Source organism: Camelus dromedarius, chromosome 15 (genome assembly GCF_036321535.1).
Source record: "Camelus dromedarius isolate mCamDro1 chromosome 15, mCamDro1.pat, whole genome shotgun sequence".
In the NCBI taxonomy this organism is placed as follows: domain Eukaryota; kingdom Metazoa; phylum Chordata; class Mammalia; order Artiodactyla; family Camelidae; genus Camelus; species Camelus dromedarius.
Window position 1 is genome coordinate 62011565 of NC_087450.1, and position 27867 is coordinate 62039431.

Here is a 27867-nt window from a genome sequence, read left to right on the forward strand (position 1 = left end):
AGTGGTCGCGTGGGGAGCTGCCCAGGGCAGAGGCGCCCAGCAATGAACCCACGAGGAGCTGAATCCCACCCGCCACCTCCCAGTCGGTTGTGGGTGGTGAGGCGGTGCCCCACCGCGCCCTGGGGGGAGCCCTGACGGTGAGGGCGCTGACGTTTTTGTCCCCAGCTGCTGTTTTCGGGTGACTGTGATACAGAAATAGGTAACAATACAGCTAGTAAAGAAACTGAGGGCGAAAAATAACACACACATTCAGTTGTCAAATGCAGAGGATTTTTTTTCCCTGAACTCCGGGTTTGCGGCAAAGCAAAATTGTTTCTAGTTGGTTAACAGTGAAAAGGAACGTGTGACTTAATGTAATTTAAAGAAACACAGACCGAAGTTAAAAGGACTCTTTTCCATACGGAAATGAAAAGGAGGAAAGTAGCGTAAGAGCCCGCCGCGCGTCTGCGCTTCTGTGGGGCGAAGGTCGGAGGCTCCGCTTCCCGCCTGGGACGCGGCCGCGGGCAGGGCTGAGGAACGCTTACATAACGGACATCCGGGCGTCAGTACGAGTAATAAAGCTTCAGGTCTTCAGAAATAACACCCAGAAACACTGTTTTTTTCACCTAAGCCTGCACCGTTCTCTAAGGTTCAGAAACGGAGCCTGTACTGGGAAACCCGCACCCCTGCCGGGGGACAGTGCCGGCGGGAAGCCCCTCCCCCGACCGCGAGGACGGCTGGTGGCCGCCGCCTGGGGATGGGGGCTGCCACCTGCCAGCGCTGCCGAGGCAGGGCCTCGGCTACACGTGCTCCTTGTCGAACTCGCACAGGAAGTGCATGGTGAGGTGGCAGGCCACGTCGTTCCAGCCCCCGGACGCCACCATCTCCACGCAGTCCTCCTCGTCGTAGGCGTTGTTGGGCTCCCCGCTGCGCCACTTGTTGAAGGTCTGCATGGGCGAGCGGTCCGCGTACACGAAGGTGCCCTCCCTCTCCAGGTCGTTGATGCCGATGAAGACGCGCGCCAGGCCGGCCTGCGCGATGTAGGCGGCCAGCAGGCCGTTGGCGGCCTCGTCCTTGGGCATGCCCAGGGTGCCGCCGCGGCCCTGGCAGGCCAGCTGCGCGTCCACGTAGCGCTTCTCCTCCTTCACCAGCAGGTAGATCTTCTGATCCGTCTCGCGCACGCCGGCAACAGCTGCGGGGCAGGCGGGGCGGGGCGTGAGCGCCGCGTCTCTGTAGCAAACCCGCGCCCCTGTGCCTTCGGGGGCATGGGGACAGGGAGGCACGGAGAACGTACCGTTCTTGATGAACTTTAACTCTGCCGTCAGCTGGGTGACCTGGTTGTCCATCTCCCCGATGGCCTTCCTCAGCTGGCTGCACTCACACGGGATGCCTGCGGGGACCAGGGCTGCCGTGTTAGGGAGATTAGCCAAGGGGGCAGGCCCAGAAGAGAAGGAGGCGGCCCTCCCCAAAGTGCGGGCCATGCGGGCCGCGCGGGCCTCCGAGGCTGTGGGGGAGACCTGGGGCTTTTCCTAACGGCAGGGAGAAGGCATGGACGGGGTTAACAGGGGAACCCCAAGGTCAGAGTTAAGTTTGAAAATATCTCTCTGGCTGCCATGGGAAGAAAGCAGTGAGGTTGGAAAGGCAAGAGAGGGGTGGGGGGTGACCATCACCAAGGGAGGAGTGTCCATGCAGTGACACTGGGGAGCAGAGAATTCGCGCCATTTGAGAAAATGGTGGGGGTGGAACCGTTGGGTGACGTCAAGTCATGAGGCCTCTGGTTAGCTGTTTGCTCCCGGCCCCCTGGAGAGGACCCTGATCTTCCTCCTATAAAGATCTCCGCATGGTCAGGAGACTTCTCAGAACGTCACTCGGCCACCACAGCGTTTGGGGGACCCATCGCCCGTGGGGACACTGCCGGCTCGTTTCTCCAGCAGAGCTGGAGTGGAGCCACCGCTCCCGCCCACCTCTGCTCTGACTGCCCCTTTCCCTGAGAGATTCCATCGCACGGGGTTCTCAGCCCACGTTTCCAGTCTGAACCTACCCTTCAGTGTTTGACCTCATCTTCCAAACTCCCACCCCTCCTCCCTCACCCAGAGCCCAGACATCCCCACCCCCACTCGCGGTCCTTTCCGCACGTGGGCATCTGCAACGATGCTGGTGGATTTGTTTGTCTTTAGGGGAACTCTCTCTAAGGTGAACTTTCTAAGGCACGTGCTATCTTTGAGTTCACTGAGGTCTGAGGTGTTGACGCTTCCTGGAGAGATGGATCCGGTGTGACCCTGACAGGCCCCCTCAGCTCCCGCAGCCAGGGCCCACCCAGAGACTCAGACTCTGTGTCCTGCACTTCAGTCTGGCGCCTGCGAAGTGGCTCCTGTGGTCAACACGTGGTGGGAAAGAGGGCTGGGGGGCGCAGACCAGTCAGGATGGTGTTTCAGTAACTGGGTGGGGCTGTGAGAGCCTGAGTGACAAGGTGGCAGGAACAGGAAACCAGACAGACGTGCAGGACAGTCTGGGGGACAGCCTGGCGGGCGGTGGGAGAGGCCACACGTGGACAACACGAACCTGGTGAGGAGAGGGGTTGAGTGGCTGGTGGGTCTGAACTGTGGGGCCGAACCCCAGAGATGCAGGGAGCAGTCCGGCCACGTGGAGACAGAAGAGGGCAGCAGACAGAGCTCCACAGAGGAGGAGAGAAAGTGGGGGGCGGGGCGGCAGGCAGGGAGGATGGGTGGGTCTGCCCACGGGTGGGTCTGCCCACAGCTGGGCCACACGGGCATAGGGTGGGGATGGCGAGCAGGGAAGCCGGTGAAGTCTGCTGAGCCGGGCAGGGGTCCCCGCTGACCTCTGGGGGAGCTCAGCAGAGGGTCATGGGGAGTCCTTGCAAGGACATCCAGAATGAGGGAAAAAGGGAAGTGTGGAGGTGCTTCTCAGAGACGCTGGGGCTCAGAGGACAGGGGAGACGCTGAGGCTCCCAGGGACGGGTTAGGGGAGGAGGAGAGCGCTTTAGGACGGTGATCTGAGCAGATCTACGATAAGATACGACAGCACGAAGTCGGCAAGCAGACCACAGCCTCAAACAGAACGCAGAAATACCAGGGATGGTCCACGAGAGCGTGTGCGGGACAGGAGGGCACGTCAGTCTCCTGAGCTGTTTTCCAGCCTGTCACAGTTTTAGTTCATGATTTATACTTTTAAATGTGCAGTTTTAATAAATTTTTTTAAAAATCACCAGACTCTTTATGCCATACCTGGTTCTCCATTGGGGCCAGGGGGTCCTATGTCACCAGAATCTCCCTTTTCACCTGAAAAAGAGAAGCAAGGCCAAGGTCACCAAGCAGGGTGGGATGTGCTTCACAAGTTCAGAACGTCCAGGGTAGCGTGTTGTTTCTCCTCCGTGCCGTGCCCTGGGACTCCTCCCAGACCCTCCTTCTGTTCTGCGGGGGATTAATTCCTCAGGCCCTGTTCACATGGCCTGGAACGTGTACGTGTCACCGGACTTCACAGGACAGCCTGCAGCCTCAGCGCCCAGTGCCGGTTCTCTCCGGGTCTCTGGTGAGAGCAGGAGCGTTCGGTCAGAGCACGTGAAGTGCGCGCTGGGTGGGCCCTGGCGACGCTCTCATCCAGGCTCAGGAGCACGCCTGGCCACGCGGAGATCACAGCCTCCTGGCCCCTCTCTGAGAGGCAGCGTGGCGTCACGGGGGCACAGCCACCGGGAGACCCACTGGACAGGACATGCCACGTAGCCGCCCGCCACCCCTCTTCTCCCCAGTTATACAATAAGAGGTAGAGGAAACTCTTGGTGATAATGCTCTCCAGCTGCTCTGCAATCAGACAACGAGTATTTACTTCGAAATCACAGGAGTGTCCCTAACGTGCTGTCTTTCTTCTCCCACAGAGAGCCTAAGCATCTCAGCTGGCCCGGGACAGCGGAGGGGCAGCGGCTTCTCCGTCCTCGGAGATGCGTGTTCATCTGACCGGGTGGGAGTGAGTTCAGTGGTCTCCATCCAAACGACCCCTTTGCTTTCTTTTATCCACATCAGGAGCTTGAAGACGACTTGAGGTTCAGTGTCGGAGACGGAGCGGGTCACATACACAACCCACGGAGGGTCTCCTCAGCAAGGGGTCCCCTGGAGAGACCCTGACATTTATCCTGAGCCCGTGCTGGATATTAAAAGCACACACGTCCCTGCTTGTACACGGATAGCGACTGCATCCTTCACCGTAGCTGAACCGGGGAAAGGCTCCAGATGGCCATCAGCAGGTGGACGGATGAATAAAACATGGTCCACTCAGGCAACAGACTATCACTCGGCCTTGTGAAGGAAGGAAACTTGGACACGTGCAACCACATCGCATAATGCAAACAGCATACTAAATGAAATGACACAAACGGACAAATGTTGCACAATTCCATTTATATGAAATACCTAAGTAGGCAAATTCATAGAGACAGAAAGCAGATTCGAGGTTGCCAGGGGCTGCAGTGGGCAGGGAGTCACTGCTTCACAAGCACAGTCTCTCTTTGGGGCCATTACATAGCGGTGATGGCTGCACGACACTGCAAACCAGCTTAATGTCACTAAATTGTGCACTTAGCAGGTGAAATGGGGGGCGGGGCACAGCTTGGTGGTAGAGCACATGCTTAGCTGCACGAGGTCCTGAGTTCACTCATTAAAAAATTTTTAATTTTTTTAAATTTTTTTAAATTTAAATTAAAAACAAAAATAGTTAAAAATTAACTTTTTAAAAATTAAAAATAAAAAAGTTAAAATGACATATTTTATGTCACAAATGTTTTAACACAGTTTTTTAAGTTTTTTCAAAGCGAACACACCCCTCTCTGCACCATGCGTATCTGTGTGCTTTTTAATGAATCCGTGAGAAGTGCTTCCCACGGATTTGGCAGGACGAGAGACCCGTGAGGTCCTCGCCCCGCGATCAGAGCAGACCATGTGGCCCACTCACAGCTCAATGCCCGGGGAACGTGGGCACCACCGCCAGACTCCCTCCTGTCCCCAGCTCGAAGCAGCTCTGGTGCCCCAGGCCCTCCCCAGCCTGGATCTCCGGGCTCTGCACCCACGACAGGACCCTCAGGGAGCCGTCCACGGGGCTGGGGGCCCCTGGCCTCCCCGACCCCACGCCCCCTGCGGCCCAGCATGGACGCCAGGTAAGCCAAGGGCTCTAAAAACGTCTGCCCACTGAGTGAGGGTGGGGGCGGGAGAGCGGGGCAGGCGGAGCGACCCCCTACCTGCCCTGGGCCTGGCTCCTGAGCCGCCTGCCCCCAGGGCTGCACGGGGCGGGGGGACACCGAGGTCGGGGGGCGCCTGTGCCGCTTCCTGCTGCTGCGGTCCTCCCACGCCTCGTGCTCACGGGCAGCCAGCCCCCAGCCGCGAAAGCCTGAGCCGCCCAAGCGGGAGGTGGATGGTGTTTCGGGAACACGGTCCTGCCATGGCTCAGATGGGGGTCTCGATTCCCCCCCCAGGCGGCATGTGGACCCTGGGGACCAGAGCACTACCCCAGCCCAGTGACACACAGTCAACTCTGATCGCGCCCCACACACACACTGGGACAGACCTGACCACGTACAAAGCACACAAATAAACATGGCCACCAGCCCGTCACTCTCCGAGGGCCCAGGCGTGAGCACTGGGAGGGGACGGGGGCCAGAGGCATGTCAGAAATACCTTTAGAACCAATGGGACCAATTTTTCCATGGCGGCCCACAACGCCTTTCTGTCCTTTGTCACCCACGTCTCCTGTAGAAAACAATGAGATCAGAGTTGGTCGAGGCACAGGTAACCCAGGACACCTGCTTGCCATCTCATGTGAACATGCACACACACACACGTACACACACACACGCACGCGTGAGGAGGCTGAACCCAGGACGGCTCTCCATCTCTTCAAGGTCATGTATGCAGCTGGCAGGAGGCTCTTCACATGTCACCTGCTGATGTTTTTTCCAAAGGAAGACGCGCGTCCCCTACAGCCACACTCCACAGACAGAGGAGGCCACACAGTCCACCCGTGTCCTCATCTCAGCCAGGGCTCTTGGGAACGGAGCACCTCCAGCCAGCGAGTCCACCTCTGTGACGCTCCCTAACCCCGACCAGGGGGAGAGCGGAGGGCAGAGCGCGGGCTGCGGCGAGCTGCGGCTGGCGTGGAGACACGCCGCACACAGCCGGCTTGTGCACATTCGCTGGTCACAAAGCACGTGCACGTCGGCCTCTTACTTGGTCACAGAAGTGACTCACTGCACAGACGAGGCTCACGGGGGTTAAGGGCTTGCCCGGGTCAGGTACCTAGTCCAGCCGCGACGGAGGGAACCCCGGCCACGGATACCAGTGCTGTGCGTGACGCCGGAGACACGAGAGTGACGGCGGGAAATCGGGGAGATAAGGAGACAGCTGTCGCTCACGTAACAAGTGCTGTGATAGGAGAGCACAGGGCTCGAGGAGGCCCCGGCAAGGGGCCCCGACCCAGCGAGGGGCTGGACGGAGGCATCGGGAGGGGTGACGCGTCAGCCGAGCCGTGGGGAGTAGGGAGAAGAGAGCCACCTGCTGGGGTCGATGTCACTGTACCTCTGGTCACACGGGCAGAGGGCCTGGAAGGGGCAGAGACAGGCCATCGGGGAGATGAGGGCAGAGGGACAGTGGGACCCAAGCTCCTGGCCCATCATTGGGGGTGGGGGTGCCATTCCCTGGGACCCGAGGGCAGGAAAGGGAGGGACACTCCAAGGTCAAAATGCCCTAGGACGGGCCAGGGGACATGTCCAGCCAGCCTGCAGGGACGGGGTCTGGGGGGGGCCCGGGGCCACGCGTGCACCGCGTAACTGACAACACAGCCCTGGACCCTTCCCACCAGCGGGTGGCTGGGACCTAGCCTTTCTGTGTCGAGTTCTGACACCGTTGCAACCTGATTCGTTCTCCAACGGGGAGACAGCAGAGCAGCGAGAGGGACAAGGTAACAAGAAAAAACAGTTTTCAATCAACCAGCCAGTCAACGGCACTCGCCCTGTCGGCGATCCAGAAAAAGAAACGGTGCTGAAATCACCGACGAGCATTGGCTTGTGGTAACGGACGCCCAGTAGCCACTCGTAGGGCGTGGGGAGGGCTCTCCATGGCTGGAGGAGGGACAGGGGCCGGGCGGGCCCACAGAGGCCTGTGACACCCCCACCCCCACCCCCGTCTCTAAGCCGCAGCCCACAGCTCCCCAGGGAACTCTCCTGGCCCCGCCCGGACGGCTCCCGTCACTAGAGCCGTTGCTCCGTCGACTTGCAGGGACTTGACTTGCTGGCCTGCTCCCTCCAGCCGTGGTTCTGGTTTTACAGCCAGAGGGACACAAGGCTAGTTTGATCCGCCTTCCACGGGGCAGTCCTTCCAATAATTAAAACCTGTTTTCTCTCTGAACTCCCCCTCCAGCTCCCGCATCCTGTCTTCGCTCCTCTGCAGGAGTGTCACGCCCCCAGGTAGGCCTGACCACCATCACCCCCTGCTGTGGGCTGAATTGGCCCCCCAGTCTCAGAGGCTGAAGCCCCAGCCTCCATGTGATGCATCGGGAGGTGGTCGGGGTTAGAGGCGATCACGGGGGTGGGGCCCCAGGGTGGCATCTATGCCCTGGTCTGAGCCGGCCATCCTGTCTCCACCAGGTGAGGACACGGGAAGCAGGTGGCCACCTGCAGCCCAGGAAGACAGTCCTCCCCAGGCCCTGACCGTGTAGACGCCCTGCCCTGGGAATCCCACCTCCAGAGCCATGAGCAATCAGCATCGGGGGTCCCAGCCGCCCGTCCGTGGTGTTTGGTTACGTCCCATGAGCTACTGAGACATCCCCCTTGTCTGGACCCTCTGTCCACGAACGCACTCTGAGCTCACAGACGGTACAGAGTTTCTGCTCAGCCCCCGGCAGAGTGTGTCCCAGAGAACGGCTGGTGTCCTGGAGGCACACCCTGCCCTCAGCGGTGTTCCAAGGCCTCGGGCCACCATCAGGGCAACCTGCCTTGCACCCTTTCTTCAGAGGCCACCGTGGCCCTTCCCTAACTCTTGGGGGTGGCCGTGCTGAGGTCCCGGCGGGGACGTGAGGGCTGGCACAGCCGGGCTGAGCAGGACGAATGTCGGGCTTACCTCAGTGTCTATGCTTCTCTTCCTGCCACATCTGCCCGAATCTAGAGGCGGTTTTGCTTGTTTTCACGCGGTTTCCTCAGTGACCGGCAGGGTCTGCTGGGCACTAGCCATGATGTCCTCACGGGAAGTGCAGACCCGCTGAGTTAAACTCCAGCTCCGTCAGGCAGTCCCGTGAGGACAGTGCCCAGAGCAGGAGGTGGCCTTGGGGACCGCCCAGCCCAACCGCGTCTTCAGACAGGAAGGCAGAGACCCAGACAGAGGGCTTTGCACAGACAGCCATGAGCTGGGTGGACGGCTCCCAGCACGTGAACCCCACCGGATTCCCACTGGACAGAGGATGGTGGCCTACAGAGCGACCTTCCTGCCCGGGGAACACGCCTTCTTGTTCAAAAGACCAAACACTGCAGAGGAGTCTGGGCCAGGCTGTAATGGGCAGATCGGGGCAGACCGGGGTGAGTGAAGGCCGTCACTTGAAGGGTCTGCTGTCAACTAAGAAGACTCCACCCAGAAAAGCTGGGAACAGGTGTGGGCCTCCTGCCGACCTAGGGGGTAGCTTCTCCCTGAGCCCCTGCAGAGGGAACGCGGAACAACGCGTCCTCTGCTCTGCTCCCACCGAGACAGCTCCCGCGGCCCCAGGCGGACAGGCAGAGGGCGACGAGCCCCGGGGGTGCGTGCCGGGGGGAGACTCCTGGTAAAGCGCTCCCCCCACAAGACCTCCCGGCTTCACAGACCGGTAATCAACGATGCGCTCCGTCTGCTGAAGGGCAGCAAGCACAGCACACAGCCCGCTCTTGTGGATGCGTCGCAGCTGCAGGTGCCCGGAGCGCCTTTGGCATTCAGCCCGTCTCTGGATTTCACAGCCGGCCTTTACTGCTGATTCAAGGTCGCTGCTGACACATAGCTCCTGTCCCCAGCGCTCTCCTGCCTTTGGAGAAGTGTGGGACTCGGTCCCTGCTGGGTTCTGAGAAACCAGGCACAAGCACAGAAAATCGGATGCCAGGTGAGACCCCCAGCTGCTCACGGAGGGGGTAGAGGCGGGCACGGAGCCCAAGCCCAAGGGCGAGTGAGGACAGACTCCCGCAGGTCCGCAGGCCTCAGGGCAGGGGCTCCCCGGGGGCCTGTCACCACAGGTGGCTGGGCCAGCCACAGAGGGGACCTCATGGGGCTGGGTGGGGCAGTCCCTGCAAGTCCTCAGGAGAGGCTGCTGTCGCTGGTCCAAGAACCAGGCGTGGAGACCCCTGATGTTTGGGATTCGAGAAGGCTGGAGACGCAGGAGGCCAAGGCGGGGGCCAGGCAGCCCCCGGTCTGCACCCCAGCTCTGCCCTCGAAGGCTGAGCCTCTCTGTGCCTCCGTTTTCTCTCTGCAGAATGTTGTCCTGTGATAACTGCTCCTCTCTCGCTTGTCTGAGGCCCCAGGCCCACAGCGCTGCCCTCCCGCCCACCCACCCGCAAGGAGCAGTGTTCACGGGGCTGGTCCTCTGTCTGTCATTCAGCTGCACCATCTCTGTGCATTCTGATTCACAAAACGAGGGTCGTAACAGTAATAACAGCGCCGCCTCCCTGGGTGTTGCAGGAGACTCCTGCTCCGTCCGGAAGCTCGTCGGGCACGCGGCAGGTGGGTGTGAGCGTCAGGTGCTGTCGCTGTCAGCGGAACCTCCGAGCGGGGAAGCTGCCGTCTCAAGGGTGGTCCACACCCAGCAACACGGACCCCACCTGGACCTGCACAAACGTGCAGCCTCGGGTCAGCTCAAGCCCCGGATTCCGCGTGTTAACACAGCCCTGGGTGAGTCCAGGGGCCCAGACCCTGCAGGCAGCCCTCACCGGCGCTGGCTGAGATTCCACTGTAGCCACTCCTTGCCAGCACCAGGTGCAAACCGGAGGAGCAGCAGAGATGCTTGCCGTCAGGCAGCTCTGCTCGCTCCTCCCTCCTTGGCAGTAAATTAGAACGCCTCTGGGGATGTTACGTGCCAGGAAAGCGCGTTCACGCGTGTGGCTGGACTTCCACCTCTCACTGCCATTGCCGCCTTCTATGGGCTGAACTGTGTGTCCCTCCAAGATTCATGTGTTGACGCTCCAACCCCCAATGTGACTGAATTTGGAGATGGGGCCTTTTAGGAAGTACTCAAGGTCAAATGGGGTCATAGAGTGAGGGACTAATCCTGTAGGACTGGTGTCCCTGTCAGACGGGGAAGAGACAGCAGGGAGACACATGCAGAGGGAAGGCCACGTGAGGGCTCAGGGAGAAGGCGGCCATCTGCTCCCCAAGGAGAGGCGTCTAGGGAGAACCAGCCCCACCGACACCGCGGTCTCTGACTTCCAGCCTCCAGGGCTGAGAGAGAATGCATGTCTGTCGTTTACGCCACCGTGTCTGCAGTGTTAGGGCAGCCCCAGCCGACTGGTCCACTGGTCTCTGGATCCGCTGACGCTGTCAGCAGGCCCTCTCCTTGGTAGCAACCCAAGGTCGCCTGTGACGCTGACTCGCTGTCACCCGCAGACCCTCCCTGGAAAGCCGCCCTCGGGCAGAAGGGCAGTGAGGCTGCAAACCCGTGGAGACTGGGCGGGAACCAGAGCTCTGCTGCCTTCTCCCTGCTTCCTCTTGCTCCTGCAAATGACAAGAAGCTTTTTGCAAAAAGCAAACACATCTCGGCGCCCTGGTTGTGCGGGGTCGCACTTGGATCCTGTTGGCAGCCCAGGGAGCTGTGAGCCGCTGGGGCGGCCCTTCTCCATCCCATCCCACTAATGAGACGTGCGCCTCGCACATTTGTCCTCTGGACACGCACCAGGAATGGGGGCAGCTCGCAGCAGGCTGGTAATTCTTATTAATTTTAATGAAGACCTCGCACAGTCCTTTGAAGTGGAGACAGGGCGAAAAAGAGCACTTGGAATCCAGCTTCCTCAGCAATTTTTAAAGAAGATAATGTGCACATTACGGAGCCCAGAAAGCCCACTGCTGACGTGGGGTCGCCCTCCACCTTCACACGCCGGGGGGGTCTGCAGCTTCGGAGCTGAGGGGCCCCGGTGGCCCCCCAGTCTCGTCTTAGCCGTGTGTCTGGGGAACAGCAGCCTTGAAAGCTGAGATGACACGCTTTCAGCAGGTTGTGTCAGCAAAGCCAGCCCCGCACGGTGTGCACACAGCCGCGTGGGCTGGAAAGGCGGAGATCACTCTCACTTCAGTGAAGGACAGCGGGCCCTCTTTGTTATTCCAGAAAAGGCAGCCTTCTGTCAGCCTGCCTGCACTTGGCCTGCAGCTGTTTTGAGTTCCCAGCAGGGGCTGCTCAGTGTGTGATCAGAGACCCCCCAACACACACAGCAAATCCACCCAAGACGGAGACGCACCTGCAGCCAGCCCCGCCTCGCACAGCGTGGAAGCTGCGGTGAGAAGGACGCCAGCTGGAGGGTGTCCAGACCCTCGTGACCAACCTGCAGTCCAGGACCCCGGGCAGCACCGTGAGATCTCCCACCCCCACCCCAGGAACTTGGCCGTGCACTTGCTGCATCTCAGCTCCCCTACCCCACAAACCGAAACTGCACTGTAACTCGATCCCCAGCTGGTCCTGGTGCCTGCACTGTACTGTGGTTTGGGAAGCATCCTTGGAGCAGAGCTGTCCGGTCAGTCGGCAGCAGGGACGCCTCTGCCCACAGACCCCTCTAGAACCTGGGGAGGGGCAGGTGCACACGCTCCTGAGGCCCTTGGCTGCAGACCAGGTCACCCACAGATTTTAAAGACATTCCAAGACATTGACTGTCAAGATATTTTTCAAACAGTTGGCAGGGAGGGTATAGCTCAGAGGCAAAGTGCATGCTTAGCAAATGCACAAGGTCCTGGGATCAATCCCCAACACCTCCATTTAAAAAAGAAAACAAAAATAAATAAATAGACCTAATTACCTCCCCCTGCCCCCCCGCAAAGATGTTTTTCAAACAGTTGACTAAGGGCCAGGTCCTTGATGGAAGAAGACTCCAGTCAGGAGCGAGGCGGCAGGTGATGGGCCCCCGCAGAGGAAACGGAAGTGTGCAAAACCCAGGGAGGCTGGACACGGGAGGAATTCTGAACTATCTGAAGGGAATTCCTCATACTTTTTCATAAACTAGCAAAAACATAAATATGAGATTTTAGTCTTCTGACCATTTCATAAAGATCGTTACTGGTAGAAATAGCCATCACAAAACAAAACCGACGTCGGCTAAAACTGCGCAGGGAAAAATTGTCATTAACTAAAAATTGATGGGAGAACCTCTCTACACAACTGAGAGCTGAAAATTCTCACCAGGTGCAAATAATGGCACAGAGAGCGTTCAGAGTGGCAGAGGCATCAGGAGGCTGTGAGGTGGGGAAAAATGATATACAATTTTTAAACTGTTCAAGGAGTCTGGAAAAAGTTTCATGGGAAAGAATGATTCCAGTGAAAATAATTTCTAAAAAGTGACAAGCCAGCATGAACGGTCTAACTGCACGGCACAAACAGGACTAAGGACTTAAGCTGGCTTAACGCAGGCCCTGGGGGAACAGCAACACAGCCGCAAGTCGGGATCAGCACTTTAGAACGGTCCCAGGCAACTGAGGAGGCCCCCGAAGGGTGGCTGTCTGGGACGAGAGGCCCTGCCCCACCCCCAGAGTTCAATGCCGGAACAGCTCGGAAGCAGGAATAAGGCAGCTGACCGAGCCCCACTCCCAAGTCCCCAGCTCTCATCCTTTAATAAACAACAGGGAATACTTCCAAGTACGTTATTCTTTTGCCTTCACAGGTGGGAACTGGGAGCCGGAGCCGTCAGAGCTGGTGAGTGGCAAGGCTGGCGCTGACCGGGCCTGCCCCTCCCACAGCCCACCCTTCCCGTGGACTGTTTTCAATATCTTATAAGAAGAATCTGAAAAAGAATTCATATGTGTGTGTATATGTGTGACTGGATCACGTTGCCATCCACCTGCTAGCACAGCATTGTAAATCGTCTATAAAAGGCCCTGGACACCTACCAAGACTGATGCTCCCCACTGCCATCCTTAGCAGAACTGAGCCGATGCTAAAACCCGGCAGGTCCCCCCAACCCACCCAACCCCTGGCCCTGCAGTGGTCACTGCTCTCCGTGTGCCGCGCAGCCGGAGTGGAGCACCTTCCGGGAGATCCTGAAATCTGTGCAGCCGCGCAGTCAGCGAGCAGCAGGGAAAGTCCCTGGAAGGGGGGATGCGGGAGGGCGGGAAGGTGGCTGCCAGAATCCCGCCACCCAGCAGGTTGCGTCGAGGAAGGAGACTTGGGACGTCCTGTAGCTGAGGCCAGCTCCCCAGCACACCTGAGGCCTGAGCACAGCTCACCGTGCGCTTGGCCGCACTGAACCCGGTCTAGCTCTTCGGAGCTTGGCCGCACCTCTCGGTGTCTGGGCTCGGACAAGCCCAAATGCAGCCGTGCTGACCGTCAGCGTGTGGGATGTCTGAGGGAGCTGGCCAGAGCTTACAGACCAACACCTGGCCTCCAGGTAAACCCGCACTGCCAACAGGCCCGGCCACAGCCACAGCCACCTTCAAAATAACATGCTAAACGTCACAAACACAGTCCCCGCACGCCATCGGGGACACCGAACATACAGCCTGCAGGGGGCGCGAGAGGAATTTAAAGAAGAAAACGTGAATGTCCATATCGTACAGGCCAGAAATATCTACTCCTAACATTTCGATGTCTTTCCCATCTTTTTTATACCTTTTTGTAAATATTTCAATCAACTGCATGTCTGTTCTTGTATCCTAGTTTACTCCCTTACGTTCGATCATGCCGTGGCCAGTCCTCTTCCTAAAGACCACCCAAAAGGGGTACATACTAGCTTTCTGCTGTTTGATAACCCAGATGCACCCTACCTGGGCTGACTTGTTCTCCATATTCTACAAAGTAGCAAAGACCCCAAAACAAAGCTGCCGACCCCTAGCAAACCCCGTGCTCCGCCATCGCCTCCTAGACTGACTGCTTAGCTGTTAAGCAGGTGGACGGGGCTGTGAACAGCCAGTCTAGGTTCCTCTGTCCTGCCCGAGCCCCACCCCGGACTCCACTCCAGAACACACCTCCCCCGGTGGAATTTTCAGTTACCCATGGATACTGGACGTTCATTAAGATGATTTTATCGCTTGAAAAATGCTCACCCTAAAATATAACATTAAATTTAAGAAATAGCGAGGGGGAGGTTATAACTCAGTGGCCTAGCACGCATGAGGTCCTGGGTTGAAACCGCACTCCCTCCATTAAAAAAAAAAACTCTAAGTAAATAAACCTAATTACCTCCCCCTGCAAAAAAAAAAAAATTAAGAAATTGGTACAAGCATATAAACAGTATAATTACATCAAAGCAGAAGAAGTCACCCCCAAAAGGAAATATAGCAATAGCAGTGGTTATCTCTGGATGATTTTGTTACAGGTGATTTTGCTCACTGCCTTTAGATATACATAAATTTTCTATCATGAGCACACAATACTATTATATGCTGGGAAAACTTGAAACAAGGCAGTTTCTGGATCCAGCCCAAATTCCCCTCTGCGTTGTCCTGTGGCTTTCTGCCTCGATTTACCCTGCTGGGTCCGCACACCTGTCTACGCCACTGGCGCGGGGGCTCCAGGTTGCGTCCCCCAAGCACTCAGCACCTAATGGCTCTCAACTCTGTGTTAATGATAGGAAAGTAGAGCAAGCTGGGCTGTTTCCCTGCCCGGCAACGTTCGTTCTCGTCAGGCGATGCAGACGCGAGAACAGCGCATCCACGGTGGCTGCGGGCGCGCGCTGCCTTTCCGAGTGGGACAGGGAGAGCGATGAGAGAGCTAAACGCTGCGGTAACAGCTGATGCAGAGGAGAGAGCCACCAAGAGGCCACGTCTGCGTGAAATGGTGCGGCTGCCACTCAAACACCGCGACTTTGAAAAAACAGCGATGACATGGCATCATGAAAGGGAACTTGCGACCATCCAGAAGCAGGGGTTGAGCACTTCCCAACTGTGAAGCAGGACATCGTCCTCACAAAACAGAGGAGCACATTTTATCACCCCGTAAATTTCATAATTAGTTCCGCACTAAAACAAGTGACACGATGTATGTGCTGCGCTCTCAACTCCATGAGAAATACAGCAATAAAGTAAAAATGGCGAGCGCTTTCGCTCTGAGAGCCTGTTAACGTACTGTCACCCAAGAACTTTGTGAAGCAGTGACGTCGTCGCCCGCGCCTTTTACAGATGAGAAGACAAACAGACCTGACAGTGGAGCCCACCCCTGGGCCAGCTCGGCGCCCGCGCTCAGCGGCCCCAGCCCCTGTCCCGACACCCACGCCCTGTTCCTGGTGGGACCTCCGGAACCCTCACTCCCTCCCGAGCTTTCTCCGCAGACGCGGCTGGAGCACGAAACATGGGAGGGCAGCTCAGCGAGACAGGGCTGCCCAGGGCCCCACAGGAGGCCGGGGTGCTGACAGCCTGTTTTAAAGTTCATTGTTCCACTTCCGGCAACTTATCTGAAGGAAATACCCAGAGACAAGTACAGAACACACAAGCAGAAGAGTGAAAATACAAAGGCATCAAGAAGGAAAGGACCCAGGAAGGGTTTTTAAAAAGACAAGCCCCCAAAAAGAAGAAAAGACCACAAAAGACTTTTAAACACACGAAAAATGAGCTGACTTCATGCATAGTGAGAGAGGCTGAGTTAAAGCCACATGGACGTGGCCTCTTCCTGCCACCAGACTGACCGCTTCCTTGTGCCTCCGAGAGCAGAGGGTGTACAGACCCCACCGTCCCGGAGGGCAGATCTACCGCAGTTCAAATGCACACAAGTTTCCGGCTACAATCACGCTGCCAGGAACTCACCGTCAAGCTGAACCCAGGCACGCTAGAATGGCATATACGAGATTATTCTCTGCAGCAAACCCCTAGGAAACGTAACTCTCCAGTAACAGGAGGCCAGTTAGATGAAGCATGGGTACCACGTTGCTGCATGAGAACCGTGATCCAAGCCTGCGTGTCCTCCTGTGGGATGACCTCCAGCAACACCGCTAAGTGAAAAGAGCAAACGCAGAACAGGCCGTGCATTTTGCAGCTGTCCGTCCAGAAACGGGAAGATACCGTTCACGGGGCAGTTCACAGAGCACCGCGGTGGGGATAAATAAACACAACAGTGGTTGTCGCTGGGAGGCCCCCGGAGGGGACAGGAAGCCGACCATTCCCTGTGAATGATTTCTGTGTCTTTGAACTTTGAACCATGAGAATCATTCATTTTTTTTAATTTGTTATGAGTGAAGGAGAAGTAAGAAATAAAAGTCAGTGCCGGGGCTTGATGGAGGGAGGGTGGTGACGGATGTGCTCTGGGCCCTGACTGTGACCAGGGCTTCTCAGGTGTCTGCCGCTGTCAGAGTCGCTGATGGAGCGTGTACATAAATCACACGTCAAAAATGAAAAAAAAAAGTGCATGGGCTTAAAAACAGAATGACCCCCATCTGTGTTGTCGCAGTAACTGTTTTTTTTTTTTTTTGGCAGGGAAGGTAATTAAGTTTACTTACTTATTTTTGGAGGAGATGCCAGGGATTGAACCCAGAACCTCATGCTTGCGGAGCATGTGCTCTGCCGCTTGAGCTACACGCCCCCCCATAATAACTTTTTTAAAACTGGAAGCCACCTAACTCTGATGTTCCGAGACGGGCTGGGCTGATAGATAAGCCCAGTGCGTGTTCTCAGAGAACAGCGTGTGAGCACCGATGAAGCACTTCCGTGGACGGTTCTTAACGACGTCCGGAACTTTAAGGCAGCAAGTGCACCCTGATGATGACACCGGTCGACACCACAGAGCGCAGAGCGCTGCGCAGCTATGTTGTAGGCAGGACTATTTCCTGCAAGTCTCAGCAGTGCCCGGGGCGGGCAGAACTACACTATTTACTAGTGAGGAAGCAGATTCAAGGTGATTAGGGTCCATCAGCCATAAATGGGGGGCCACAGTGTAACACCCCCATCCCCACCCAAATCTGTGCTGTCTCTCCTTGCACACCTCCATCCCTGTCTACACCTCCACCCTTGCCTACACCTCCATCACTGCACCACTACCCCTGCCTATACTTCCACCCCTTTCTACACCTCCACCCCTGTCTGCACATCTCCATCCCTGTCTACACCATCCCTGCCTGCACCTCCATCCCTGTCTGCACCACCACCTCTGTCTACACCTCCATCACTGTCTGCACACCCTCACAATTGCACTCACATGGGTAATGATCACAAATGATCCCTACTTCGCACGTGAGGCTGGTGAGGGGCCAAGCCGGTGCTGAATTTCCATGCACGTAGCCACCCCGCCAGGCGCACCTCCCAGGAGGCGCTTTGTGTCTTGGTGCTGGGCGGGCTGGAACCGAGCAGCACTGTTTAAAGAGCCCCTTTGCGCCCTCCCTGCTTCACCACCAGGCCTTCTGCCCTCCGGAGACCTACACGGGAGTCGGAGTCCTCTCGAACGCCCCCAGCCCTCTCCCCCTGCAGCCCCGCAGCCCCGGGCAGCAGTACCTTTCTCTCCCGTGGGGCCGACTCTTCCAGGCCGTCCTGGTGCGCCCTTGTCCCCCTTCTCGCCAGCATCCCCTGTGGAAGAATCACACGCCTTTAGGACCTCGTTCTGAGCGCAGGGCCGCAGTGCCTGTGCAGAGGGCACCCAGGGAGAGCCCCCCTCCCCCCGTCTGTGCCCTTGGCCTCCGCCCCACCCCGGCCCAGGCTTTCTTCTTCCCACCCCCTCCGGCCCGGCCAACAGGAGTGCTCTCGGTGTGCTTGCGCCAGGTCTGTTCTCAGGGCTCTGCTTCCTGCCTGACTTGGTCCCTCCGGGCATACACTTGTCCCTGCCCTCAGTGCTCCCCCTGGGCCGCCCCGGGCTGCCCTCGGTGCACAGGGCTTCCCAGACCCACCATAACTGCCCTCAGTGTGAAGACAGGAAATGTCCCCGCTGGCCTCACTCCTCCCTTGTCCGGCGAAGCACTTGGGAAGAGTAAACCTGGTGCCCGTGTCAGCACACCCTTGTCCCTTTGGTGTGAGCACCCCCCTCCCCGGGGCGCACGCTCCTGCGCAGGGGCAGGGTCCTCCTCCCGGATCCCTTCTCCGGCGACTGGGACCCTGTTCCAGACTACAGTCATCGCCACGTGGCCCCCTCGAGGTCACAGCGGGGCCTTCCTCCTGTGAGCGCATGCAGCTGCTGACCTGTGGCCACTGGACCGTCCCAGGTGTGCACGGAGCAGCCAACACTCAGGTGCACGAACCACCCCTCGGTGAGAGGCTCAGCTTGGATTACAGATCCCCCCGTAAATTCCCCCAGACTCATCACCTGGCCTGAAGGCAGGGATGCTTCATTTAAACACAGGTGAACAAAGAGAAAAGCGAAGTGCATGCCAACAAGATGCAGGAGGCAGGGCCGTCATGTCCCTGCCACGTGCCTGCCACGGCTGCAGCGGCACCGCAGAGCCACTGCCAAAGGGTGTCCACGTGCCTGGCACACGCATGGGGCCCTTGACTCTCTGGGTAGTTCTCAATTTTTTTCCTTATCTTTTCAAAAGAAAGGAAACCGCTGCCAGGGTCACACTTGGAGAAGCACTGATAGTCTAGCAAGCAACTCCCACTAACAGACTGATCTCACCACCAAGAATCAGCAGGGCACTGGAGGGACACCGACGGCGGGGACGAGCAGTAATAACAGGAAGGTGGACTCATGGGGCCCCAGCACCCAACTCTGAAATCAGACCCTGGGTATCCCCACTAAAACCAGAGAACAGGCGTCCACGAGCAAGAGCAAACAGTGATGGGAGAGGACCAGCCGGAGACCTCACGCATGAAATTAATTTCCGAAATAAATTACAGGTAGGCTGAGTAACAGGGGCCCATGACAAAGGCGAATTCCTGAAGCAAGAGATGAGCACGCAGGGCTCCTCACGAGGCAACGCTGGCACAGAAGGAGAGGAAAGTCTTATTTCCGTTTTGAAGGCGTCACGTTGAGAGCGGAAGAAAAAGCCACCCCAGCTCCAGCATCCATCTTGCAGGAGCTCCCGAGAGGAGGGCAGGCCTTTGAAGACGTGATCGCTGGGAGGGTTTAATGGCAGTGATTTCCCGGCTCTAAGGGAGGGCCCGGAAGAGCGCCAGGCCAGTGCCCGCAGAGCAGCAGCAGGAGGAACCAGGGGGAATAACCCGGACGAGTCAGAGTGACAGCGCGGAGTGACAAGAATAAAGAGGACGTTCTCTCAGCGACCAGAGGAGAAGGAATTTTTAAACACTGCATGCATGTGAATGAGCATGAGATTGACAGAGAATTCTCATTAGCAGCATGGGGTCCAAGAACAAAAGGAGGCAAGAACTTCAGCAAAAGGGCCGCAATTTAGTCTGAGATCAGAAAAGGCCTCCCTGATGAAGTGGCTTTTAAGGGAAGCCTGCTGAGCCAGGAAGATGCAGCCACAGGCAGAGAGAGGAGAAAAAGGGACACCTGCCTGGTGGGGTGGGAAGAGACAGGCGGGCTGTGAGCAGACAGCACTCAGACCTCACGCTTAGGGACCCCCAGACGCCCCCGCCCGGCTTTAAGGCGGGAAGGACAGTGGTCCCATGCCTGCATCAGAGGGGGGCCGACCAAGAGGGCAGGGTTGGCCGTAACCTTCAAGATTCCGAGTCAGGAGCCAGCGGGGTCCCCACCCATGTCCCACCTCCCCCACTGGACGGAGCATTCCTTGAAGACGGAGTCCACACCCCACCCAGTCGTGTCTCCCTGCGCACCCGGGGCGGAGCCGCTCCCTGGGTTTCTGTACTGCCACCGTCTGTCTCTGCCCTGGGGTCACTATGCACTGCGAGCATCACAGACTGTCTGCAAGGTCAGAGGGAAGCCAAGCGGCTTCATTCATTCACCCAGCGAGGGCGCGCTCAGTGGGACCAGGTGCTGGGCAGAGGGCGGCCGTCCAGCTGCCGCGTCACTGCCCCACGACGCTCGGGGTGCAGCCCCCCGAAGGGCTCTGCTGTGACGCCAAGCTTTAGTTTGCAGGGGACAAGAGTCTGCAGCGTCCTGAGCTCTTGCTGCTGCAAGCCCCAAACTCGCTGCTCTACCCCAGACTTCCTCCCCCACCCTCCCCCTGCTGCCCAGCGTAAACATCGGAACAAGGACATTCCTGGGCAGCAGGAAACGGCTCTGTTTCTGGCCGCACACGCTCGTCGCCAAGAAGGAACTCACGCTGCCCTCGGCCTCCACGTCAGAACGAGACACACACAGATGGTAACCAGGTGCACTGCGACGCCTCAGTCCGCGTGGCCCTGCGACCGCCCCGTGTGCCTGTGTGCCCCAGCGTCCCGCTGTGCACCTTGAATACACACAACTTCTGTTCATCAGTTACACCTCAACAAAGCTGGACATTTAAAAAAGAGCAAGATATCCAGGTTCTAAGGGCTTTAATAAATGTACTAAGAGGCCTCCCCACCAGAGTCGCTGTCTGGCATTGACAGGCGAGCGCAAACTGGACGTGTGAAACAGCGCTGCCTGAAGCCCCGGGATTCAGAACACAAGCTCTGGGTCGCCCACGGCCCCAGACACCCCAGCGCAGCCTCAGCACCACGTGGGAGCCTGTCTGTCCACCTGCTGGAGGGCGAGCCCTGGAGAGCAGGGTCCACGTCGGTCACTGACGGACCCCTCCACTGAAGAACCGCATGGTGGGTGCGCCCTGCCGACGCTCCATCTGTGCACGTGGGAGGGACAGGAGTGACACCAGGACGGCTCTCTGTGGACCGTGCTCTCGCCTGGCCATCCAGCGGCTCGTCACTGACCGCAGCAGTGTTAAGTGGTGGGAAGTCACTGCTGAGACGAGGTGAGGTGACCCCGGGGTGGGCCACCCGTGGAGAAGGAAGCACTGCACAGGGGCCCGCCGAGCACATGGCCCGAACAAGCTTATCTCGGATTCTGCAGAAGCCGTCACCGACGCAGATTTCAAAAAGCGTCTTCTCAGAAGTGCCCTTGAGATGAGCTTGCAAACCCAGAGTTACCTGCCACTGACACTGCCCTGATTTCATCGTTGAATTGTAGAGAATCTGGCCTGCCCCTCCGTGAGTGTCCCGCACGCTCCCAGCACTGCACTCAGCAGTGAGCACGGCTGCCAACAGTTCAGGGTTTTCCTTCTAGTTTCTGTCCCCGTTTCTGTGGACTGGTACGTTTTTAATGAGATTAGGAAAGGACTGTGTAAAATGTCTGGCTCTTTCTATGATAATGAGTAGACTTTTCAACCACTCCTTCGCCCTCATCCTAGGGTGTGTCCCCAGGTTACCCGAGATTTGCTCTGGAGTCAGGAGCTGTGTGCCTGGGAGGCCCCAAGTGATTCAGAAGCAGAGAAGCCATGGCTGCCCAGTTTAGTCACTGACCTCCTGCACCTGCACGCGTGTGCCCTGGAGACATCGCCACCATTTAATCCTGACAAAACCCTGAGGCTGTGCCACTTCCCGATGTGGTGGACAGAGGCCTCACATGGCTCGTCCGGTAAGCTCAGGCCACGCGTCTCAAAGCCTGCTTCCTTCCATCGCCCGCGTGGCCGTAGAAAGACGGGCCACACATCTGAAGTCAGACGGCACCCCGGGACCCAGGAGAGGTGGGATGGCCGCACAGCTCCCCCACGGCACCTGGGGGAGCAGCTAGCGATCTGCACCAGCAGAACCAGCGGCTGCACAGAGGCCTGGAGCCCCCACCCCCACCCCCACCCCCACCATGCGGGGGCCTGAGCTACTTGCGGGCCTCCCGCCCCTGGACGCCAGCGTGAAGGGGGGTCAGAACCAGGAGTCCCCCCGCGCCCGGACGGGCCAGTGGCTCCCACAGCGAAGGCCCTGCCCTCTCTCCCACCGCATCACACATCTAAACCTGCGGGTTCACTCACAGACCCCACACCCCAGAGTCAGGGCTGAAATCACTCCCACCCAAACGTCTGAGTGAGCAGCGCAGCGTCTAAGCTTGAGGCTTTTCTGACATAATTAAACGTTTTCAAAGCAGGTCAGCGGGTTGGTCATCAGTGACCACACAGGGCCGGCCGGCTCGTGTGGGCGGCAGGCCTGTCGTCCTGGAAGGTCTCCTGACGTCCCGGTCCTGACGCCAGCCACCCTGCCACCCCCGAGCTCCCACTCTCGGGCCCACCGGCCTCGTCTGCCCTCAGCTGGGGCCCTGCCTGTCGCGCGGTCTGGCCTCCAGAGGTGCCCGCCCTGCCGTTGGCTGGGTTGCCCTCCTCAGAGGTCCACAGCCTCTAATGTGAGTCCACCTGCTCCAACGTCACCACAGGGGGAGGCTGCTGGCATCTCGCAAAGGCCCATTTGGCAGAGTCTAGGCTCGGGGTCCATGTAGCCTGAGAGGGGACGTGGGACCCCACCTTCTGCTCTGAGGAGCCCGAGGCCCCAGGGTCAGACGCCCCCACGTGCTGCAGTACTGTCCCTGTCTTGAAATGCTTTCTAACTTCTGAACAAGGGGCCCTGGGCCCACGAATCGCGGGCTGGTCCTGCGTGGGAACCACAAGACTTGGGGTGTCTTGCCCACACTTTGGAGAAACCAGTGACTTCTGAGATGAGACGCGCTCTGAGGGCTCAGCCACCCCCGTGCTGGCGCCCCCCCCCCCCCCGCCACCTGGTCTGCAGAGCCAGCTCGCCCTGCAGGTAAACTGCAGACCAAGCAGCAGAGCGGGTGCTGTGGGTTTTAGGAGAAGGAATGAAGAGCTCTCGGCGCCCAGCGCAGTGGTGTGGGTTCCAGAGCGGGGCACCCAGTCGGACACCTCGCTGGGTCCTGATTCGGCAGTGGACCAGGGGAGAGCGGCTCGTCCTGAGGGTCCCCGCGGGTGGCGTGCGCCCGGCGGGGACAGATCTCAGTTGCCTTCACAGGGACCCTGCAGGGAGGGCTGAGCACAAATAAACGGCTGCAGAATTACAGAACCCCAGCTGAAGAGAGTGGAGGTGCCGTGCAGTCCCACCCTTGACTTCACCGGAGGGGAAACCGAGGCCACCAACGTGGCCCGCGGTCTGACCCTGCACCGGCACCGGGGCTCAGGACACGGATGGCCCCCATGCCAGCCGCACATAGCTCCCCGCCTGCTGGCCAGCCTCTCCCCACGCCAGGGACGTTACCTTTGAGGCCGGGGACAAGAATTTGTACGGAGCAGGCGTCGTCCGCCGTCTGCTGAGGACGCCCAGCTCGGAGCACGGACAGGAAGGTCAGGCTGATCAGAGCCAGACACCTCTTCATAATGAGCCTCACAGGACACTGACCCCTGAGGGAAGGAAGGAAGGCATAAACAGTGACAGGAATTCCAAAAGCCCGACAGCAAGTGACAGTGTGCAGGCCACACCGGCCACCCCACCCCTCAGAGGGGCCAGGGCCGCAGCTGCCCGGAGCCCCTCCCATCGTTTTGCTCTCCCTTCCTCCCTCTCCCTCTCTCCCTCACTCCCCACCTTCACCAAGATGCTCCCTTTGCCCAGGGGTGACCACCCTGGGAGGCGTAACTGGTTCTTTGTAACTAATATTTAACACATATAAACGCGTGTCTATGCTTCATGAACCCCACGGTGCTCAGCTAGAGAACAAACCTTGGGGGCCGCCCCCTCCTCACGCCAGGTCTCGCTGAGTCGGAGTCGGGGTCCCCATCCCGGCTCCCCGCCTCCCCTCAGAGGAGCCGCTCCCCTGGACTGTGGACCCGCCAGGCTCCGGCCACGGCTAGAGTCCACACACGGGGATGGGCTCAGGCAGTACAGGCTCCCGGCTGCCGGGGTCAGGGCTTCCTAGACACCGGGTCACACTGCACGGTCTTCTGTGACACTGCTCTACTCAACAGTCTGACCAGGATCCACCCATGCTCCTACGCGCACTGTAGCTTATCAGATACCTACTTCTGTGAGTGAGAAAGCACCTGTCACCAGGGATGCAGGACAGGGATAGAGGTTGGAAGTGTCTGGGGAACAGAGCTGGTCCCACATCCCTGTGGGGACCATACGTGCCGGTCCTGGCTGCAGCAGGTGGGGAAGTCTTGGTGGCAGCAGGCAGAGACCTGCCCACGGGACTTCAGTGTCCGGGCAGCACAGTGTCTGGGGACAGCTGTGCACCTGGCTGCATCCGGACCAGTGCCCCGGCCAGACGGCCTCTCCTCTGTCAGCATGTTTCCTCCCCGCCCCCGGGTCATCCTAAGGGAGGCGGTGGGGTGCGGGCAGTTCACTGGACGGGCGCCACCCTGCAAGGCAGCCCCACGGTTTCCAGACAAACCGGAGCTGGAAGCAGCACTTCTGAGCTGCAGGTGCTCTGTGTCCCCAGAAAGGGCCCACCCTCTAGCACGTCTTGTGCGAAGGGGGCACAGGCAAAAAACGTCCCGCAGGGAGGCCCGCTCCCCCGTGTGGTCACAGAGCCGACCCTGCCGGTGCCGACGCCACTCCCCGCTGGCCCAGCCGTCAGCCTCCGCTGGGTTAGGGGCGGGGCCCGTCCCCTCCCTAAGTCACAGCAGCAGCGGGGGCACTGCATTGAGGTTTGTGCCCTTTATGTTCCGGGGAGGGAAAAGGAGGAGATGAGTATTGTGTATCAACCGTGGACACGCATATCTTATTTAATTCCCTCAACCATCTCAGGGAGCATAGGGGTCCTCGTTTTAAAGACCACGAAGATGAAGCTGGGAGAGGCTGACCTGTCAGCCTAGGTCATGGCCTCGCCGCACGCTGTCCCCCTGGCCTGCTTCCTGCGCTCACGCTGGTATTAGGACCACAGGGGAGAGAGGGAGGGACGGGCCCACAGCCGGGCGGGGTGAGCCGGGCTCCTCCATAGCCCTGCTGAGCCCTGGGTCCCCGTGCGAGCAGCTCGTACGGGACCCGGGCACCCTGGGCAACTTCGGCTGCAAGTGGGAGGGCTCGGGGCACGCGGGGCCCGGGGTTTGCAGGCACTGACGTGAGTGAGCGAGAGAAAGAGCGGACGAGCACGAAGACGCTCACACCCGTAGCTCAGACAGACCTGGAGCTCTTCTCCTGACGACGGTTTTCCACGTTCCCACTGGGTTGACCCAGCCTCGCCCGCGCGGCAGCCCCAGGGCCGGCTCCTTGGACGTGCGACCCGCGCAGACCCGCGCAGAGGGCCGCGCGGTGGGACTGTGGTGTCGCTGTCCTGGGGTTCCTGACGGTTTTCCAACCAAGGGGCCCAGAGGGGTTGCCGGCAGGCTGGGTTACGCACTGCGGTCTTAGCGTAGCACGCACAGCTGCTGCTTCGGCCCAGGTAGCTTCTGTCCAGGATGCAGCTCTTGACAGCAAGGTTTTGTGTGTCAACTAGATGGCAATTTTTTTTTAATTTTTTTAATGGAGGTACTGGAGACTGGACCCAGGACCTCGTGCACGCTAAGCACACCCTCTACCGTTGAGCTGTAGCCTCTCCCCACATGGCAATTTTCTAAAAACCCACAATAAGCATTTGCTCCACTGACTGCAGTGCTCAGGTCAATGGATACCTGCTTCTTGGTATCTGTCAGATGCAAATGGAGTTCCGGTCTTTCTAAATGTCTCAGGCTTCGAAGGCTGACATGGGAATTTCCTCTTTAGAGAAACAACCCTGCTGTTTGGCAAGACTTACTGCCTCTCCCTGCAGGTCCCCAGGGCGGCTTGGGGATCAGATCCCACCTCCCACGGAAGGTGAGCACTGGACGGAAGCCGCCGTCCCTCACTCACCCCACCCCGGTCCACTGACCCCCAGCCCCCGTGTGTCTGGTCCACATGGCGGGTCCTGCTGGCAGAGGTCAGGGTGGACGGGCCCTGAGTGGGAGCCTCTTTCCGGGACTTTGGGCTCTTTCCTGCCCTCTCAGAAGTGGAATTTTGTTCTGTTTTAAGCAGAGGCACTGGGGAGTGAAGCCAGGACCTCACGCATGCTAAGCACCCGCTCCACCCCTGAGCTGTACCCTCCCCAAGGAATTTTGTTTTATAAACGGGGAAGCCACAGCTCCCCACCCCCACCCCCTCCTCTCGGGCCAGGCTGGGTGGGGGGCTCCAAACCCCCTCAGTGAAGGAGGCTGGCTCTTCAGAGGGGAAAGGAAAGTCAGTTTGGAATTCTTAGCAGACATCCATTGTAAGAATGAAACAGACAATGAAAAAAACGCGGCTTAATTGGCCAAACATGCAGTTGTGCATTTTCATTAATTGTCTGTGGCAGGCCCAGCATTTTATGGGAACACGAATTCCTGGGAGAAGCTCTTCCCTGAAGCGCTGGGGAGCTCGGGGTGCACAGGCCGAGGGACACCCAGCCGCCCGCCGTTTAGCCTCCCACAGCGACACCGGCCTCCCCCGCGGCTGTGGCCCTGACGGAGTCTCACCGCAGAGGCACATGCTTCCCTGCTGTTCACCAAGACCACGAAGTAAGGCGAGGCCTTTTCCCTACAATTTTCCCCGAGTTTTATGCAGATCATCTGTTCTCTATTTTTTTTTAACCATTTTGAGGGTTTTTTGGGGGGGGGGCTTAATTAGGTTTATTTATTTATTTTAATGAAAGTACTGGGGATTGAACCCAGGACCTTGTGCACGCTAAGCATGTGCTCTACCACTGAGCGCCACCCGCTTCCCCCCAACCTGTCCTCTTACTTGGCATATAGATGTTTCAAAATTGTAAATAAAATTGAACAGTGGTGCAAACAAAGATTCAGCCACGCACACTTGATTCCTGAACTTTGCCTTTTCAGCTCAGAACTGCTGCCTAACTTCAGCCCAGCAGGCCGGCCAGGCCTGACAGCACCTGTGGCGTTCCCATCCAGTCCAGTTTTGGAGACAGGATGACCCCACCCTGTATAAGACGCCCCTGTTTGCCCTTGGAAGTTGCCTTCTCTGGCCCCGCCTTTCCCCCCATGTCTGGGATGCCCATTTCTGAGCCCAAAACAGCGGCTGGCCTCTAGGTGCAGACGAGCTGTCCTCGCTGCGGCCCCAGCCTGCACAGGAGTGCAGGAGCGAGGGCTGGGTCTGTGGCCACTTTGTTCACAGGCTGGGGCTCAGGAAAAACCTCTGTAAATCTGAGTAACTTGGCAGGGCTTGACTCAGCCTCCCAGTAATGGATAGATCCAAGTCCTTCTCATCCGTCAGCTCCAGAAATCTCCATGCTGAACTACAGAATTAACCAAATCTTGAATTCCGGTGCCTGGTCCCGGTGACAGACCCGCCTGAGGGCAGCTCCCCACCCCGGACCCAGGTCCTCCCTCTACCTCTGCCCTGCCGGTCCCCGCCTCCCATCCTGGCGTCTCCCCACCCTGTCCTGCTCCCCAAGGCTGCAGAGCGTCCCTACCTGAGGAGCGCACCAGGTGGAAGGGCGTCCTGACCACTGGCCGGCCGTGGGGACACTGCGCCCGGGGCCTCAGGGCTGCTATTCTCGGGCCGCGGTCCACACGCAGGGCAGTTGGCCTGGCTGTCAGACCTCCTGGCAACTCAGGCTGGGGGCTGCGGGGTTATCTGCAAACAGCTTCCTGTTTGAAATCCATCAGCTGTCCTGCTGAGGGTGGGGAGGGAGTGTGGGAACGGGACGTGTGAGACGCCAGGGCTCCGGGGTCCCTCCTGGAGATGCCCCCCAACTTCAGCCCAGACTCCCCAGTCAGCCCCTCTTTTATCCATCTTTTTGTTCCTCTTGTTTCTTTTTTTGAAAAAATAAGCATGAGTATTGTGGAAATTCAGGAAAGCAGAAAGAAGAGTGACAATGATCGCCTGGGGTCACAGCAGACCGGGGTGGACACGGCGGACACATTTCAGTTTTCCACATGGGTTTCACTTCAAAAGCATAAAGTACTCGTCTATCACTCGTCAGGCCTCAGCCGTGGGG

General features: G+C 58.6%; 1 protein-coding gene across 1 annotated transcript; it reads right to left on the reverse strand.

The window, feature by feature from the left end:
• Nucleotides 1-274: 274 nt before the first annotated feature.
• On the reverse strand, nt 275-27479 carry COLEC11 (collectin subfamily member 11). Its single transcript, XM_010985975.3, has 7 exons — nt 27340-27479; nt 23181-23323; nt 17592-17663; nt 5661-5732; nt 3225-3278; nt 1274-1369; nt 275-1171 (listed from the first exon to the last, which is right to left on the reverse strand). Exons 2-7 carry the CDS (start codon nt 23296-23298, stop codon nt 780-782), a joined length of 804 nt encoding a protein of 267 aa, XP_010984277.2. The 5' UTR covers nt 23299-23323; nt 27340-27479; the 3' UTR covers nt 275-779.
• Between the last annotated feature and the right edge of the window lie 388 nt (nt 27480-27867).